General features: G+C 36.5%; 3 protein-coding genes across 18 annotated transcripts in view; all 3 read left to right on the top strand.

Moving 5' to 3' along the window:
* Positions 1–1,685: 1,685 nt before the first annotated feature.
* LOC122397159 (zinc finger protein 436-like) overlaps positions 1,686–16,066 on the top strand; it is an 82,316-nt gene continuing 67,935 nt past the window's right edge. For all 16 annotated transcript variants that reach the window (XR_006259085.1, XR_006259086.1, XM_043396159.1 and 13 more), the window contains exons 1-4: positions 1,686–1,902; positions 2,713–2,886; positions 3,276–3,618; positions 3,709–3,889. Coding sequence is in view for 14 of the 16 variants with exons in the window: in XM_043396159.1 (XP_043252094.1) it covers positions 1,771–1,902; positions 2,713–2,886; positions 3,276–3,618; positions 3,709–3,889 (830 nt within the window). In the remaining 2 variants the exon portion in view is untranslated. The remainder of the gene's footprint in view (positions 1,903–2,712; positions 2,887–3,275; positions 3,619–3,708; positions 3,890–16,066) is intronic.
* LOC122397303 (gastrula zinc finger protein XlCGF26.1-like) lies at positions 6,479–8,487 on the top strand. Its single transcript, XM_043396417.1, has one exon. The coding sequence runs from the start codon at positions 6,983–6,985 to the stop codon at positions 8,114–8,116; it is 1,134 nt and encodes a 377-aa protein (XP_043252352.1). The 5' UTR covers positions 6,479–6,982; the 3' UTR covers positions 8,117–8,487.
* LOC122397313 (zinc finger protein 239-like) lies at positions 10,219–11,602 on the top strand. The gene has a single exon (XM_043396428.1). The coding sequence runs from the start codon at positions 10,352–10,354 to the stop codon at positions 11,480–11,482; it is 1,131 nt and encodes a 376-aa protein (XP_043252363.1). The 5' UTR covers positions 10,219–10,351; the 3' UTR covers positions 11,483–11,602.

The raw sequence follows: 16,066 nt of genomic DNA, 5'->3' as shown, positions 1-16,066 counted from the left end.
AACCTTAGAACTTTGTGGCACCTAACCAATATATTATTAATAAGTTTCATTATTCTCTATGAATGTTTTGCACTTTTAGTTTTATGTGAAAAATAAATGCCATCATATAAAATATTATTTGATTACTTTAAAAAAATAATAAAATATCAATTTAAATACATCATGTGCCTGCACGTATTTTTTTTTTTTTAAATATCCCTAGATCACTTTTACAAAGGAGCTAACAAAAGGTAGTACCATCAATAATGGAAGAAGGTAAGAATACACTGGTGACAAGATTCTATGTTGAACATTCGCTCGATATTATGTAAGTTCTGCCAATTTAAACATCTTTCGAACATCTTGTAAATATATTTTAGCGAGGAAAAGAGTTAAAGACGTAAAAAGTTTGAAAGGTAGTTGAACGTACAATTTAAATCCGGTGTGTTATATCCAGCAAAGTTCATGGAACGGAAAGGACAGGGCAGGTCATTGATATGTTTGACGACGTGAGGGTAAGTGGTTCAGTCCAGCTCAGTCTCAACGAGAAACGTGGCAGCACTGTAGCTCTGCTATTCCTTGCATCACTATACTTCTTGCCTGTGTGTAAGAATTATTAAAAATGTGTATTGACCATGGAATGAATAATACAATTTGTTTGTTTACTGATATGTTTAGAAGAGAAACGTTTAGAACATCGTAAAATTCTGTCGTGCCAATTTCTGTTCGTATCCTATAGATACAAATTTCGAAAAAAAAAGAAATACAGTTTCTATTTAAAACAATTAATTAATCATTCATAATTTGTAAAATATCTTGTAAAATAATGTAATTATTATTCATAAACGTATAATTTTCAATAGCTCTATTGGATTTTAATACTCAAGTAAAACTCATCAATAATAAAATAACAAGTCAATTACATGCAATTAACATGTTAAAACGTATCCCATTGATAGTTAAAATATATTTTCATGTACTAATAAAACAATCGCAAATATGCTCTTTGCTAATCGTTAATCAATCACGTGATCATTATAGAAATGTGTACCTCAAAAATTATTGCTCGGTAAGAATTCAATATATTCTTTGCAGAGCCTTGATTCATCCCTATTGCTCGTACGACAGTAATGTCCCGTCAGTTTGATCATGCGTGACTGTACCCATACGCAGAAGTGGGAGTATGTAATTGTTCATGAAAACTTGATAGGTCTACATTAACTCGACCGACCTCTTAAACACCTGGTCGATCAATCAGTTACATCAAAGGTAAATCTAATACGCGTTGTTCCTTCGATTGTTATATGTATTTTTAGTACGATTAGACAGAGTCACAGTCAGCAACGACTGCAGCCATCTTGTGAAATTTTCTGTGTAATGTAAAACGCAGTATAAATCATACCGAAAATTAAAATCAATTTAAAAATATAAATAATATACCGTGAAAGCTCAAGTTCCTTTCGTTTGGTAATGATTTCCTAAATGGTACAATAAATCCATATTAAATAATGATGTTCTCAGAAGAAAGAGGCCTTTCTAATATTCGAAACTGTCGTGTGTAAAAGCGGTTGGCTTCGAACGCGACGTGATCGATACGCAACCATCCCACCGAGGACTTACGAAGTCACACGAAGGGAGTCGAACGTAACCGAATACCGGCGAAGTTGGCCGAAGTGTAGTGAGCAAACGACGCGTACAGAAGAACGCGGGGTCTTCTCCGGCTTGGGTTGAAACAGCGTTCGCGTCTACGGGCGCGGCTTTGCGTCTCGAGCTGGCGTTTTATACGGTAAAATGTCCTCCCTCGATTATCTGGACCTGTGTCGGCTGTGTCTCGTGAAGGACCGTGTTTCGGTACCGATTTTCGATGGCGAGGGAGACGTACGGCAGATTTTTCTCAAGATCGCCGCCTGTCTACCGGTGAAGGTAAGCTAACTACGCCATCGCATCGACAATGGCGATCCGCCATTTTGTGCATTTTCATAGTTACGCCGCGTTTCCTCAGCCGTCCACGACTTTTCAACCTCCCAGTAGAAATGCGTTTAGCTTCGATTCTTTCAGAGATCGCCCTGTACACTGAAGATACGCATGGAGCAATTACAAGTAGCTTCGAAATAATGACGACCGAGATAGCTGTGCCTTAGCATTGCACTGTTTTTCTCTCCTTTTCCCTCTTTTTTCGTTCTCATGTAATTCGTTCATAGCTCCCGAAATTATTTAATATAATTTTGCCGCGCTTTTTTTTCTTACCGTAACACGTTGATATTTCCAAAATATTTTCTAAATTCTACCAATATTTATTTTAATTTCGTTATTCGGGTATAATACGCAGCATTCTTTTTTGTCGATTACGCTAACTAAATAATCGTCCTCCTTTTCGACATCTTGTCTTCAGTATCATTGTTCCTGTTATAAAATAGATACAACCGAGTTTTCATATTTCTCTGAGCTACTGCATAATTACTGTTGCCCATAAAGTATGACAATGCGTAAATTTCATTTATAGATTTTGAAGAATTTAACGAATAACCGAATTATATTAATGAACTTTGTTTAATAAATGATGTTCCTTAGTTGTACCATCTACAAATGATAGACCTTAGTATTAAATTATTCTATTGTTTTAGAGTTTATGGTTTTGCAAAATATTTGCAAAATGAATTTAGAATCATTTCACAAGAATAGAATGTCTCTATTTTCTGTTTTAAATTGTATTATTTTTTTTCATGATTACAGGTTGCAAGAGAAGATAAATTACCGAAGAAGATATGCGATGATTGTGTGTATAAAGTAGAATTATTTTATCAATTTTGGAATACAACAGTGAATGCAGAAAAACAACTGTTACAATGGCTAGGAGAAGTTGGAATGGAAGGCAAACAGGGTTATGTTACCAATGTTCTCAATCCGGTAATTTTTTTTTCCTTAACTAACTTCTTTACTGTCAGTTTATTGAAGCAAGTTCATGGAATACAGGAAAAAAAAAAAATGAATAGACTGATATTCTTTTATTTGTTAGATATTCAGTTCTGTGTTGATCTTAGTTACCACTATATCTAGAGATATAAATATTTTAAATATTGTATTTTGTAAGTTTTTGAATTATTTATTGCTTTTTTGAATATATATATATGTATTCACAGCATATATTTATATTTGAAACATTTGTTAAAAATTTTGGTACTTGTTACTTGATTTGTCAGAAGGTTATGTTGCCCTTAGTCCACATATATATTTTTCTTTTACATAATTTGAATTCTTCCTAATAAATTTTGTTTGTTCTGTTTGTTTGATTACAGAATGTAATGAAACAAGAACAGAGTACAGAGAACAGGTTAGATGGCAGTGTGATGCAGCAAGTAAGCGAGCATCAAAACAACATGGGTATAGGCATGATGGACAACATAGGCCTGGGTATTCCTATGATAATATCCAATACTAATCAACAACAACAAATAACCTCAGTTCCTATGGACACAAGCAGCAATTCTGCACAAAATGTTCAGGCAGTGCCTGGTCCAAGTTCACAAACAACACATAACCAAATATCACAAAATCAAACAAGCTCCACGCAACAAGAAGAGGAAGAGGAAAGTAGTGAAGATGAAGAAAACTCGGATGACGAGTGCGATGGAGATGAAGGTGCGTTGCGGGATTATAAGTTTTCTTGTTTAAAAAATTTTTATTTTTAATTATTTATTAAAATTTATGTAAATTAATTCTATGTCGCAGGCCTACCTGTAAAAGAAGAAAGCGAAGAAGATCCCAATAGTAGAACTATAGAGCCTACAACCTTTGTAAACGTTTCCTTGGCATGCGATGAAGCGGGCCCATCAGGACTGCAGCAACAGAAAATTGCAGATATGCCTGAAATTCCAATGCCGCAAACAGCCGATGGGGATCCCAAATCTGGGTGAGTTTTTTATCCATGTCTTAATTTTTCAGGGCCAAAGGTGCGGATTTGTTGTGGAGAACACAGACACTGACACTGATATTCTCGTTAATGTTTCTTTTGCAAATTCAATTTTAATATCCGAAGTAGATCGCGATGTATTATTTATTTTGTTTGGTTTAACAACAGTTACTAAATAAATTACAGGAGATGTGCATTAATAACGTTTTACTTAGTTTCTCGTATAATTTCGCTTTACAATTCAAAGTTTTAAACTATAGTCTCATGGACAGTTGAATATAAACTAATATTTAACCTGCGTATATATTCTAAAGGATAATAGATTTTGCGTCATCCAGAAAAGCTGAAATAATTAATTATAAATATGTTTTGGATTATTTTAACATTTATTCTAAAAAAGATTTGAAAAAAATTAGAAAGTTAGTCACCTAATTCAAGCAAATAAGGTGGCTTAGAATTACAAGGTAAGTTAATACACACCCCACAACCATCTTTGGCTCTCTGTATTTTGCAATTTGATGTGTAATTTTTTTAGTCAAACGATCTTTCTATATGAACTTTATTCATTCGGATTTATTTAACATTCAAGAAATAATTTTTACTTGCTGGAATTATTAAAGATTATTTAAGAAATATGCTCACTTTATGAAACAGATTGCAAAATACTTTAGTACTTTTACATGTGGTAGCATGTACGTAGAGTTCATTTAAATGAGGATGGTTTCATAGTGATAGTAAAAACTCGTTACATATAATATTCAGTGTCCTATTTATATGATACACCCGATTTAAATGAGCTCTATCATAGTTATTATTCATACGTGTACTTTAAATGAACAGAGGGATTCCACTAATTATATGTCTAATTTATTAACGTGTTCACGTTACACCTTTAAATTTGTATGTAGTTCAATCTATTGTTATCCAATGCTCGATTTATAGCAGTGAATATTTGATCCCTCTGTTCAGCTGAAACCCAGATGTTTACATGTTGTCAGTATCAATATCCCACGCTTACGTGAAGGCACAAAATGCCGCACTCGGCCGACAATAGGCCGACAAAAAATCACAAACTAATATTTCGTAAACTAACGTCACGATGGATGCTTGGTGCATCAACGTGTCGCCAAGCTATACAATTCGTAAAGAATACCGTTTCTTGTCGTCTTCGTGCTTTCCAATGCCTACGCTTTACATTATCGTCAGGACCACATAGTTACATTATTATACCGGTTAGTTTATAAGTGCTGTCGTTCTGTTAACTGCGAACAAAAAAGCCGCTGATAACTGGTGGTATTCGTGCCACAATTTCGGTTCGAATCAAATATCGTTTGTGGCTGGCATCGTTGTTATTGGATGCCAGTCCAAAATGGCAATAGTGTTTTATGGCAAAAAATGGATTTAGTCGATCCTGATATCAAAGACGATATAAAAAAAAAAACAATTAGAATAAATAACTGTCGAAACGTGAAGATTCGAAGAATAATCATCGTACGAAAAACGAAGCATGAAGAGGACTGCAAAGACATTTATGTACATTTTAAGGCGAGTATCACACTTTTGTATATTTACACGCTTGTTTTTTATCCGATAGTTTGTAAGTATAATTTGTACATTGAACTGAATTTATTTTTCATTGTAACCTCGTGTATCGCATTTATATTCCGCAAATTTGCGATTTATTTGAATATACCGTGATTTGTGTCGTTTGTATCCGTGTTTTTGAGCGCGCTCCGGCACACTTTTTGCTGGAAATTTGCCGCGCCAAAAGTTGATACAAACTTCCATCGCGCACTATAGTGCTGCGTCCATTATTTTGTTTACGGGTCAGTGAAAATTGAGCCGATCTGCGTTGCTACATCGCGATTTTTTTTGTTATTTTTCAATGTACGTGTACTACCAGGCTGCGTGAACGCGCCGGTAAACAAAGCAAATTTTTATATTTCGCGTTTTACATCTTTTTTTCTTGCGCAGCGTATTCTGTACTGATACAGAATATTTTATTTAATTTGCGCAAGAAACATTTAATTTAAACGAATCATCATTTTTTCACTGATTACTATGTGGTTAGAAACATTTCATGTTTTTGTTTGAAAGAAACAGAAAAATGTTTCATTTTTTTCCACATTGTTATCATGTGTCCTTTAACAGTTCGCGTGCATTCTCTGGCATTTGTTAATGTTTTTTTTTTTTATTGCAATTGTTAATTGCAATATATACATTTTCTTTGGGCGTGTTTTTTACACCCTCGAATATTTAACATTGTTCAATTTTGGAGAAGAAAAGCCTCGGCCACAGTTTGTGATGGAAGAAGAGGGAGGAAGACGATGCATGGATGTTGGATTTCCTTTTGAAGGTGAGAATCTAATTTCAATGTAATATATTGTATTAATTTTATTTCCAAACGTATTCTATTTAGTAATGATGATTGTTTAACAAGGATTTGCTTTCTTCTAACTCTTTTGCCAAGTTTTATAGCTTAACTTTTTTCTTCTTTCTGCTGGTTTGCTGTAGAAACTTTTTAATTCCTTCCTCAGTTTGTGCCAATTATATTTTTTTATGAGTCTAGAGACGTGGTAAGGTGAGAAATAATAATTATTAAAAGTAAAACTACGGGAACGTTTAATTTCTTTAATTGCATTCGTTGCTAACGAGTTTAATACAAATCAAGTCGCAAAAGAGGATCAAACGTAAAGTTATTATTTAACGGTTTAACGATTATATGAATGACAAGACACTGTATCATAGATACCTAAAGGTAAAATGATATAAACAAAGTATTCGTTACGATATTTCGGAACGGATCTGTCCACGAACACGTGGAGAAGCTCGTGAAGATTACTTGACAGTAACGATGACGACAAAACTCTCTCTAAGCTCGATCTCTGCACCTAATGCTCTCGTCGCACTGTACTGTTGTGTATCTCGAGGGAAGTCACAATGCCCAAGCACTTCGCACGGTCACTTTGCAGAAATTTCACACAGTGTACAAAAAGAAAAAATCTCTTTTCTTTGCTTTTCTATCGTTCTTAATCACCGCCTTGTTGCAACAGAGAACGCAAGATCACGAGAACGATTCAAAGGCAATGCTATATGTATACCGTTCGGTTGTTCTCCGATGCATTGTCCTTGGGTTTTGTCGATTTCAGGGAAGGAAGCGAGACCTTTGGCGGATTGTCCGGGATGCTGCGACAAATACTCTCACCTTCGCCCGAGACGGGAGATATCGGTTTACCCGTCAGTTGTACCTTGCTTCAGAACAGCTCTATATTCTCCAATCAGTCGTCGATGATGCCTACGACGTACCAAACCGTCCATTCCCACATGCCGTCCATGTGTCCCGATCAGAATCTCATGGATCACGTACAGATCATCGTCGAGTCCCATCCGTGTCCCACTTGCGGGCTCGAGTTTCGAAGCTCGCTGAAACTGAATTATCACATAAGAACCAGCCATACCGCTTTGCCAGAATTCGATCACAATTTAGAGAACCCGGTAAGGTACTCGTGCAACGTTTGCTCGCGGAGTTTCTTCGCCCTGAGTCACCTGAGGATGCACGAGGTGACGCATTCGGCGCCCGCGACCTCTTGCGCGCCGGTACCGACGATATCGACGTCGAACGTCGAAAAAACGTTCGCCTGCGATCGTTGCCAGGCCAGCTTCCGTTACAGAACGCTCCTGGAGCGTCACAGAAGGATGCACGAGGTCGGACAGGAGAAGCCATACTCCTGCCCCAGGTGTCTGATGCGCTTCGAGACGCGAAATCTGTATAATCATCACGCGAAAACACACAAGCCGATTCTGCCGGGCAACGATAGAATCATCGATACCGTTGTTTCTCACGGTGATCCGGTCACCAGCAGTATTAGCGGCACCGTGGCGTCGTCGAACAAATCGATAGTCTCGTACCCGTGCGACTCGTGCTCGAAGCAATTTGCCAGCATCGAGTCTTTGACCACGCATAAGGCCGTGCACAGGTCCAGACCGCTTGTTTGCGACGTCTGCGGCAAAGGTTTCACGCATCGCAAATATTACGTGGTGCATCAACGCATCCATACCGGGGAAAGACCGTATCTTTGTGCCATGTGCGGGAAGTCGTTTACACAGGCGTCCACGCTTACCGTCCATCGTCGATATCATACCGGTGAAAGGCCTTATACCTGCACACTTTGCGGTAAAGGATTCGTTACCAGAACGATTATGCTTAATCACATGAAAAAACACTGAAGAGCTCTGGGTTCGGTAGGTTCTGCGAGGAGATAATTGTTAATGCACATTTGAATGTGCGAGACACTGATTCATGCTTTGTTACAGAGGTTGATTATTTCTTTAAGTTGGGAGTTAGTTTATCGTTGATTAAAAGTTTAATCTGTTATAGTCACAAAACGGTGGAAACGTTCAATACTCGTATTTGTTTCTAGTCGGCAATAGGAATAGAGTGTTAGGATAAACTAGATAGGGAAATCGAAATGTTTTCTTTCCATGTGTTCGTATCGCATTTTTGACGACTTTAGTTAGAAAGATAAATTTTGTTTAACGAACTCGGCGATAGCTTGTTTATTATAAAATTGGATGTTAGATTGCTTAAAAATTAATAAGTGACCTTGCGTATGTTATAACGCGCGATAGGGACGTTATCAAAATTATTTCTGTTGATATTTTTATAAATTTTAACGACGGTGATAGTTTGTTGTATGTTTAAGTTGAAACGAATTTGTTGATTAATCCTAGGAATACGTAACAAAATTGCTAGTTTACTAATGTTACATATAACATGCATGTGATCACTGTGATATTGTTCGTACATGAATATTTTAGGTATTTAAAGCGATAGGATGTCTTCAATTATTTAAATTTATAGTATTACGAGGTTTTCTTTAATAACGGTATTTTCGAACGCGAAATTTCATACAATGAAAATTAGTACCTGTATAATGAATTAAGTTTTAAATTTAATGTGCCTAAAAGATAGAATTTTTGAGAATTTTTAATCGATTGAAAGAAAAGACATTTTAAACGGAAAAGAGCTAATGATATTAATGTGTTAGAATTTAATTGATGTTTACAAAACTATTATTACAGTCATAGGGAAACTTTTTAGTATACATTGAATATTGTATACGATTCTTTTAACTATTTTGGATTAAGCTGATAGAGGGAAATAATACAGCTTAGCATTTTTAGCCTTAAAAATGAATTCATGTGCCTCTAACTAATGTAAGTACAGGGTTGGTTACTGCATATTATATGATCATAAAACGTAAGTATGAAGACGCTTAAATATTTCTATGTATTCTGTAAAAGTAAGATCTCTGGTGTTGATATTATTAATAGTATAGTTGTAATTGATCGTTGCTAAAGAATTTCTGAGAATTTTGTCACTCCTGAATGTAATTTTTCGTCTAATTAAAGTTTTCAATGTTATTAGAAAAATGTATGTGTTCCATCTTGGCAGTCTTATTATTATTTACAATAAATCATAAGTTTCATTAACAAGCTATGAAAGTCAATCTACTAAAAATATAGTATTTTGTCTCGATCATGTATAATCATTCGTAAACGTATCCAGTTGAAGAGAATTCATAATATGATGATGTTTGATTGTGAAATTAAAAATCAATGCCCTTGTATACAACATGTTGAAGTTTCATGAGTAATAGTAGTGATTTATAGTTCTTTTTTCTTGAGATAATCGCGTTTTTAACGTTAAATATGTGGTTCGTAAGACATTGCGTTCCTTAAAATCTATCACGTTCATTAATTAATATTGCTGGCAATTAGTAGTACGTTCTGTGTTGATGAATGAGTGAGTGAAGCCAAAATGGCGGATTGTGTCACGTGACTGGATCATCGGTAAAGCAGTACATCATGTTGGTAAGTGTGTAACAGAGAATTCATATTGAGGCAAGAAGTAATCTTGTACCATTGCACGATTATAAATTACTGTATAGTTTGTTAAACATTTAACATTATTCTTCTTATAATAAAAGAAATACAATACAATTTGTAATAGAGTAATTTATTTGAAAAATTGAGTAATTTTAAAGGGTGTGTTCACTTAGGCGCTTCGGTTGGCTTCGGTGTATCTAATCGATAGTGAAAAGATTATTCGGAGGTACATTATTTTAAGCAATATTTAACGATATACTTTCTTTAATAAATAGTATTTATAGCATACACTCGGTGATGTTATAAAAGCCGGTAAAACGTGTATACTGATAGAATAATCTACAACGATAATAAGGAAAGGAGTGTGAGAAAGCAATAAAGAAAATACTGGAAAGCACCGAGGCACTTTATTAAATACTTTAAAGATATTCGCGGGTATTTAAATTATTACTAAAGCTAACGCTCCCTAAATGAAAGAGCGAATAAAGTTATAACAATGAAATGTGAAATATACGTTGATTGATCTCCGTTTGTGTCTCTCTTCTTTCCAGATATTTTGTGTCAAAGCTTGAGATGATGCCTCAGGATCAGCAGCAATGCGGGCCCAACGAGATATTCGATCAGGAAGACACAGAGCAGCTGCTCATCACAGATAGTTCACACATATCGAATGTGGCGAGCGCGGAGATAATCATCTCCGAGGGTATCGTGCAGTGCAGTCTCTGCGGAGATGGTTTCGTTTCCGAACAAGCTCTTGGATTGCATTTAGAGATGCACGAGCAGAGTAACGCTCAATTGGACGACGACCAGCTTGTTTGCGAACATTGCGGTTGTAGTTTTGCCACGACATCCGCGTTGAAGGAGCATCAGTTAGAGCACGAGACGGACGAGAGTCACACCTGCGAAACGTGTGGCTACGTCACAACGCGCAAAGAGGTTCTGATTGCTCATCAGAAACGGCACAATGTCGAGTACAAATACGAGTGCGAGATCTGCGGCGACAGTTTCGTCTCGCGTATCAGTTACCAGGAACACCAGTCGCTCCAACACGCCAACGAAAAGCCCTTTCAATGCGAGATTTGCAACGCCACGTTCCGCTATCGTCAAGGTCTGAGGTTGCACGGGAAATTGCATCAGCCTGACTACGTGCCGCCGCAGAGGAAGCATCATTGCGTGCTTTGCAACAAACGTTTCTCCAGGAAGCAGGTGTTGCTCGTACACATGAAGACGCACGGGAACGTGGGACCCCAGAACGAGTACGTGTGCCCGGTTTGTGGCAAGGCGGTCTCCAGTAAGACCTACCTGACCGTTCATCTGCGCAAGCACACCGGCGAAAAGCCACACGTTTGCGATCTCTGCGGCAAGGGATTCATTTCGCAGAATTATCTGAGCGTTCACAGACGCACGCACACGGGCGAACGACCGCACAAATGCACCCACTGCGAGAAACGATTCACACAACGAACCACACTGGTGGTGCATCTAAGGGGTCACACGGGCGATCGACCCTATCCGTGCACGTTCTGTCACAAATCGTTCGCCTCGAAAACGATGCTTAACTCGCACCTGAAAACTCACGCGAAGCAAAGCGCTAGGCAACAACAGGAACAACAACAGCAGCAGCAACAGCAGCTACAGCAGGAACCAGAGGTCCAGCACGAAGAACAATCCCTCGACACTATAACTATATTATTACCTAGTTAGGATATTTCGGGTTACGATCGAACAGATATCCTGAAACGATCTCAGTTTCACGAAAGACTCTCACGATTATCGCATTTAAACTCACGATAAAGAGGAGAGTTACTTCGGTTCGAACACGAATGGACTATTTGCATTCTTCATTACTATGTGGCGCGAGGGGGGCGGGGGTGTACGCGGACTTTTACGCGAAATCGTAATTCGAATGCTCGTTTATTTTTATACAATAACGTACAGAATCGATACAATTTATGGTAATCGATCGAGAGATTTCACGTTGGTATTTACAGCATTTAAATTGTTTTGTATTTTTGTCTTTAAGCTTTTGATACGTTTGAATTCTGTGTATGAATACTTGAGTCATAATCACTACGCATTGTAACGATATTTACATTTAACATTCAATGATTAACGTGTTAGAATATAGTGTGTTATGTTGTGAGTTCCTTGCTACTGTATTAAAATGGTAAGTTCTGTATTAGAAAACCGTCTAGAAACTGTTTTAACAAGTTCTGTTTACATTTATATTTAGTTAGTTTATACCGCACTTTTATATAAAAACGAAATACGAAGATTACGTGCACTTTTAGAGTTTCGTTTTAGTTACATTTAGAAGGTTAATTACGAATTTATCTTTACTATTCATTCGTTTCAAGTTTAATAATGAGAAGGGTATAAGTTAACATACAATACAGACAGTGTAAATATATGGAACAGTTCTTATCGATATTATAGTTTATAATATTTCGTATTTCATATTTTGTTGAACGAAAGTTTTACGAATCACGCAGCCGTCCATGTTTCCGAAGGTTTTTTGAATTATATTTTTTAAATACTCAAGCTCGTTTTATATGCAAGAATGATTTAATGCTCTCTTGTGAATTAGATTCGTATGTATGTAATTCTAATCGTCAGAATTTTACGGGGAGTGCTTTAAATTAGTAAATATCACATATGCCCTAGTGCCTTAGTTATACATTTAAAGTGTCCGATTTAAGGAGCTACAACAAGTTACAGAATTAGCAGATATATCGTATTATTCGCTATTCTAATACATAGGGTAGACTTAATCAACAGTAGTTAGTGACGCTTTAGGTATGCAAACAAATTGAACGCAAGAACAATCACGAATTACGCTATTCTAAGCTTACAATTAGTTCAGTTTGTGATAGTATCATTTTTTTTCCATATCAATGGATTGTGTAATGGATAATGTCACGAATTGATTTCGTGAAATTGCACCTTTGCTAATTTATAATTAGAATGTAATTCTGTCACGCAACATAGAGTGCGTATTATTCATCATGTGGCTTCTTTGTGTTATACCTCGCGCGAATTAAGGGTAACATATTTTTTATCGAGAATCATAGTTTGTAACTATTTGTAGTGTGATATGTTGTTTTAATGCATTGTTAAATATAATAGGTGGTATTATCAGTAGTTCGAGTATTCGTAAATTTGGAGATTTTTATTTTGTTGAAGGAATGAATGTTAGCGTCTAAATTTGTACTTATTTTATTCGTTAATCTATCCTATAATTATGTATATTAATCAGAATTGTATGAATCGATCGCAATTACTTTTATAAAGTATCGAATCGTTGTTCGTGTGGATCAGGTGCGACGATAGATCTCTTTTTGTAAGCAAATCCATACAAATAAATAACAGTGATCATTCAGATTTACATAAAATATTCTTCAGTATTTTGCACCGTTCAGTAATATTATTTGGACTAAAGGTAATTAGTTTCTTTCTTTTATTTTTGTTAAATATTAATTTTAGAAGGAAATAAAAAATGAAAATTAAGATTCTTAAATATTGAAAGATGATCACTCTTCAAGCCGTTTCATTTACATAAATTCGTAGTTATATGCGTTTTACAGGTTTTATGCAGTAAGTAGTTTCACATTTTTCAATATCCGAGCTGTACATTCGTCGACGACTTTTATTTAACGTAGTATCAGACATTTTTCCTCGTCCAACGCGAACAACAAAATTACAGTTAAATGCAGCTCGCTAGAAAACGAAAGATATTTCTTCGCCATTGCTGCGCTAACCCGAGACACTTCTAAAGCAACATTAACTCCTTAACGTCTTCGTTCTGTGCGGTGTAAGCCCAGGTGTGCAATTCGAAGGCGGCTTATGCTCTGTTATCTTTTTACAGACTGAAATGTACGAAGTCGATGCCAGCCAGGCCTAATCGATCGCGCACCGTTAACTCGTCAAACGAGGAAGATCGGTTCTCTGTAGTTGTCGAGGATGCACCTAGCAAATCCTGCGTCGTTCAGGAGATGCTGTCGTGTCGATGCGAATCTTGCGACGACGAGTTCGATACCGATGCCGCGTTATTGGTGCACAGAACCGAGCAGTCGATCCTCCGAACGCGAGAAGCGTTGCGCAAGGCCGATAAGAAATACACCTGTGACGTTTGTTGCGAGTCCTTCGCGAAGAAATTGCAATTGTTCAAGCATCGACGCGCACGATGCAACGACACCGCGACGGTTGGACAGAGGCAGCATAAGCCGAGGGATAAAGCGACGAGAATGAAAAGAAGGCAGGAACAAGCGGGCCCGATCGAATGCAACGTGTGCCAGAAAGTCTTCAAGAAGAAGAAATACCTGAACGTGCACAAAACGTTGCACGGAGCGCCCCACATTTGCCACGTCTGCGGCGCCAAGTTCACGTCCGAGTATTATTTAAAAATTCACATTAGAAGACACAACAAAGAGTTCACGGAATTCTGCAAGATCTGTAACAAAGGGTTTTACTTGAAAGCGGCCCTGAAGACTCACATGAGCGTCCACAGCGAGGACAAACCTTGCACCTGCGAGATCTGCCACAAGTCGTTTGGTAATCGAGTTTACTTGAGAAGTCACATGAAAATTCATAGTCAACCGGAAACCAGAAAGAAATATAAATGCGAGATCTGCGGATTCGAGACGTTTTATAGTTATTGTTACAAGGAACACCTGTGGACGCACACTGGCGAGAGTCAGGTGGCTTGCGAGGTCTGCGGGAAGCTGATCAGACGGCAATATATGAAGATTCATATTAGAATACACACTGGCGAGAAACCGGAGATCTGTGAATTTTGTGGAAAGGCGTTCAGCTCTAGGAAATATCTGATCAAACATCGAAGAACTCATACTGGCGAGAGGCCTTACAAATGCAAAATCTGTGAGAAACGTTTCACTCAACGCAGCACACTTAGCGCCCATTTGCGTCGACACGAGGGCGTCAAATAAAATGGAACCGTTGTGCCTTCATCGAGCGTTTCATTGGATTTGTTTTAATTATCGTTTCAAGTATACGTATATACTAGTACAAATTTTTATATCGATGCTGAAATAGTAATTCATATTGAGTAAACGATCTGTTTTGTTATGTTTACGTTCAGTCGTATGAATTTGAAAATATAAAAATGGGTATCGGGACTCGGAATCGAGAGCTTTCGTGATAAATTAATTTGTCTTGAAATTATAAATATATCGTTAGAGAAATATCCTCTTTTTTAAAAATAGTATAATCATAGGTAATTGTAATTTCTGTTATGGAATGATGCGTTTAATTAGTTTATATATCAATCGTGTGCACTGTACAAAATGTAATAAAGTTTATAATATATAGTTATAATTATTCGTATTGATCAGAAGTTTATTCAAAAACTGGTAAGTAAAGTAAAAGTTTCGAAATGAAACGGAAAAGAACAGTTCTTGTGTTACGAATACAGGAGGAATTATTTTCTAAGTAAAAATTGTAGGGAATTTCTTTTAAAACTGAATATGTTTAATTATTTAATAATTAAAATTTATTGAAGAAAGACAAAGCAGATACAGACTACAAGTTATATTATTTTTTATAAATAATTCTAACACATTTTTGTGATTTTCTGACTTATTTAAAAATAAGTGCTTTTATTTGCAGTATTCCTAATTCATTACAAGTTAGAAGCACATCAAACTATAAAAAGTTTTAGAGAAGATTTATGCATGTTCGATCTGCAATAATTTTGCATAAATACAAGTTTTGCGATTTTAAAAGTGTATACTAAAATGAATACAAGAAAACACCGATGGATTCCTATCGGTTAGAATCAAGTACCACACAAAATTTGAGCGAAAACTATTAAAGAATTTTACATATGTAGATATGAAGATTCACACGGACGTAAAATCGCATATGTTAGTGGTATGAAACAACTAACGTAAACGTTCAATCAACAACAGGAAACGCCTACAAAAACATCGTCTAAGAGTCAATAAAAAACCCGAAGAAAATTTTACAAACGAAGATTTCTTCGACAGAGAATTAGCATGCACTGAGAAATCTTAATCGGCACTTACACTTTGCCCCGTTTAAGGAAATCCTTTGTTTTTTCTTTGCTTTTTAATCGTTCTTTAACAACTTGGTTCGTAAGATGGTTCAATCACGTTAATATGTATTTCGCTAAAGAAATCTCTTCTTATGTATACTTTGTATACAATATTTACAAGTGTTGAATCGCTGTCGATAGGTTTCGATTATACCTGTCCAGCGTCCTGTATTATAATTCATGTTAGATCATCAGACCAGAGGAAGAACACGGAG

The sequence above is a fragment of the Colletes gigas genome, unplaced genomic scaffold (genome assembly GCF_013123115.1).
Source record: "Colletes gigas isolate AHSC1104 unplaced genomic scaffold, ASM1312311v1 Colletes_gigas_Sc00001, whole genome shotgun sequence".
In the NCBI taxonomy this organism is placed as follows: Eukaryota; Metazoa; Arthropoda; class Insecta; order Hymenoptera; family Colletidae; genus Colletes; species Colletes gigas.
Note: the sequence above shows the minus strand (reverse complement) of the source record. Positions and strands in the feature narration are given on the sequence as shown.

Coding starts and splice junctions, on each gene's coding strand:
- LOC122397303 (XM_043396417.1), top strand. CDS start 6,983: ATGTATACCGTTCGGTTGTTCTCCGATGCATTGTCCTTGGGTTTTGTC.
- LOC122397313 (XM_043396428.1), top strand. CDS start 10,352: ATGATGCCTCAGGATCAGCAGCAATGCGGGCCCAACGAGATATTCGAT.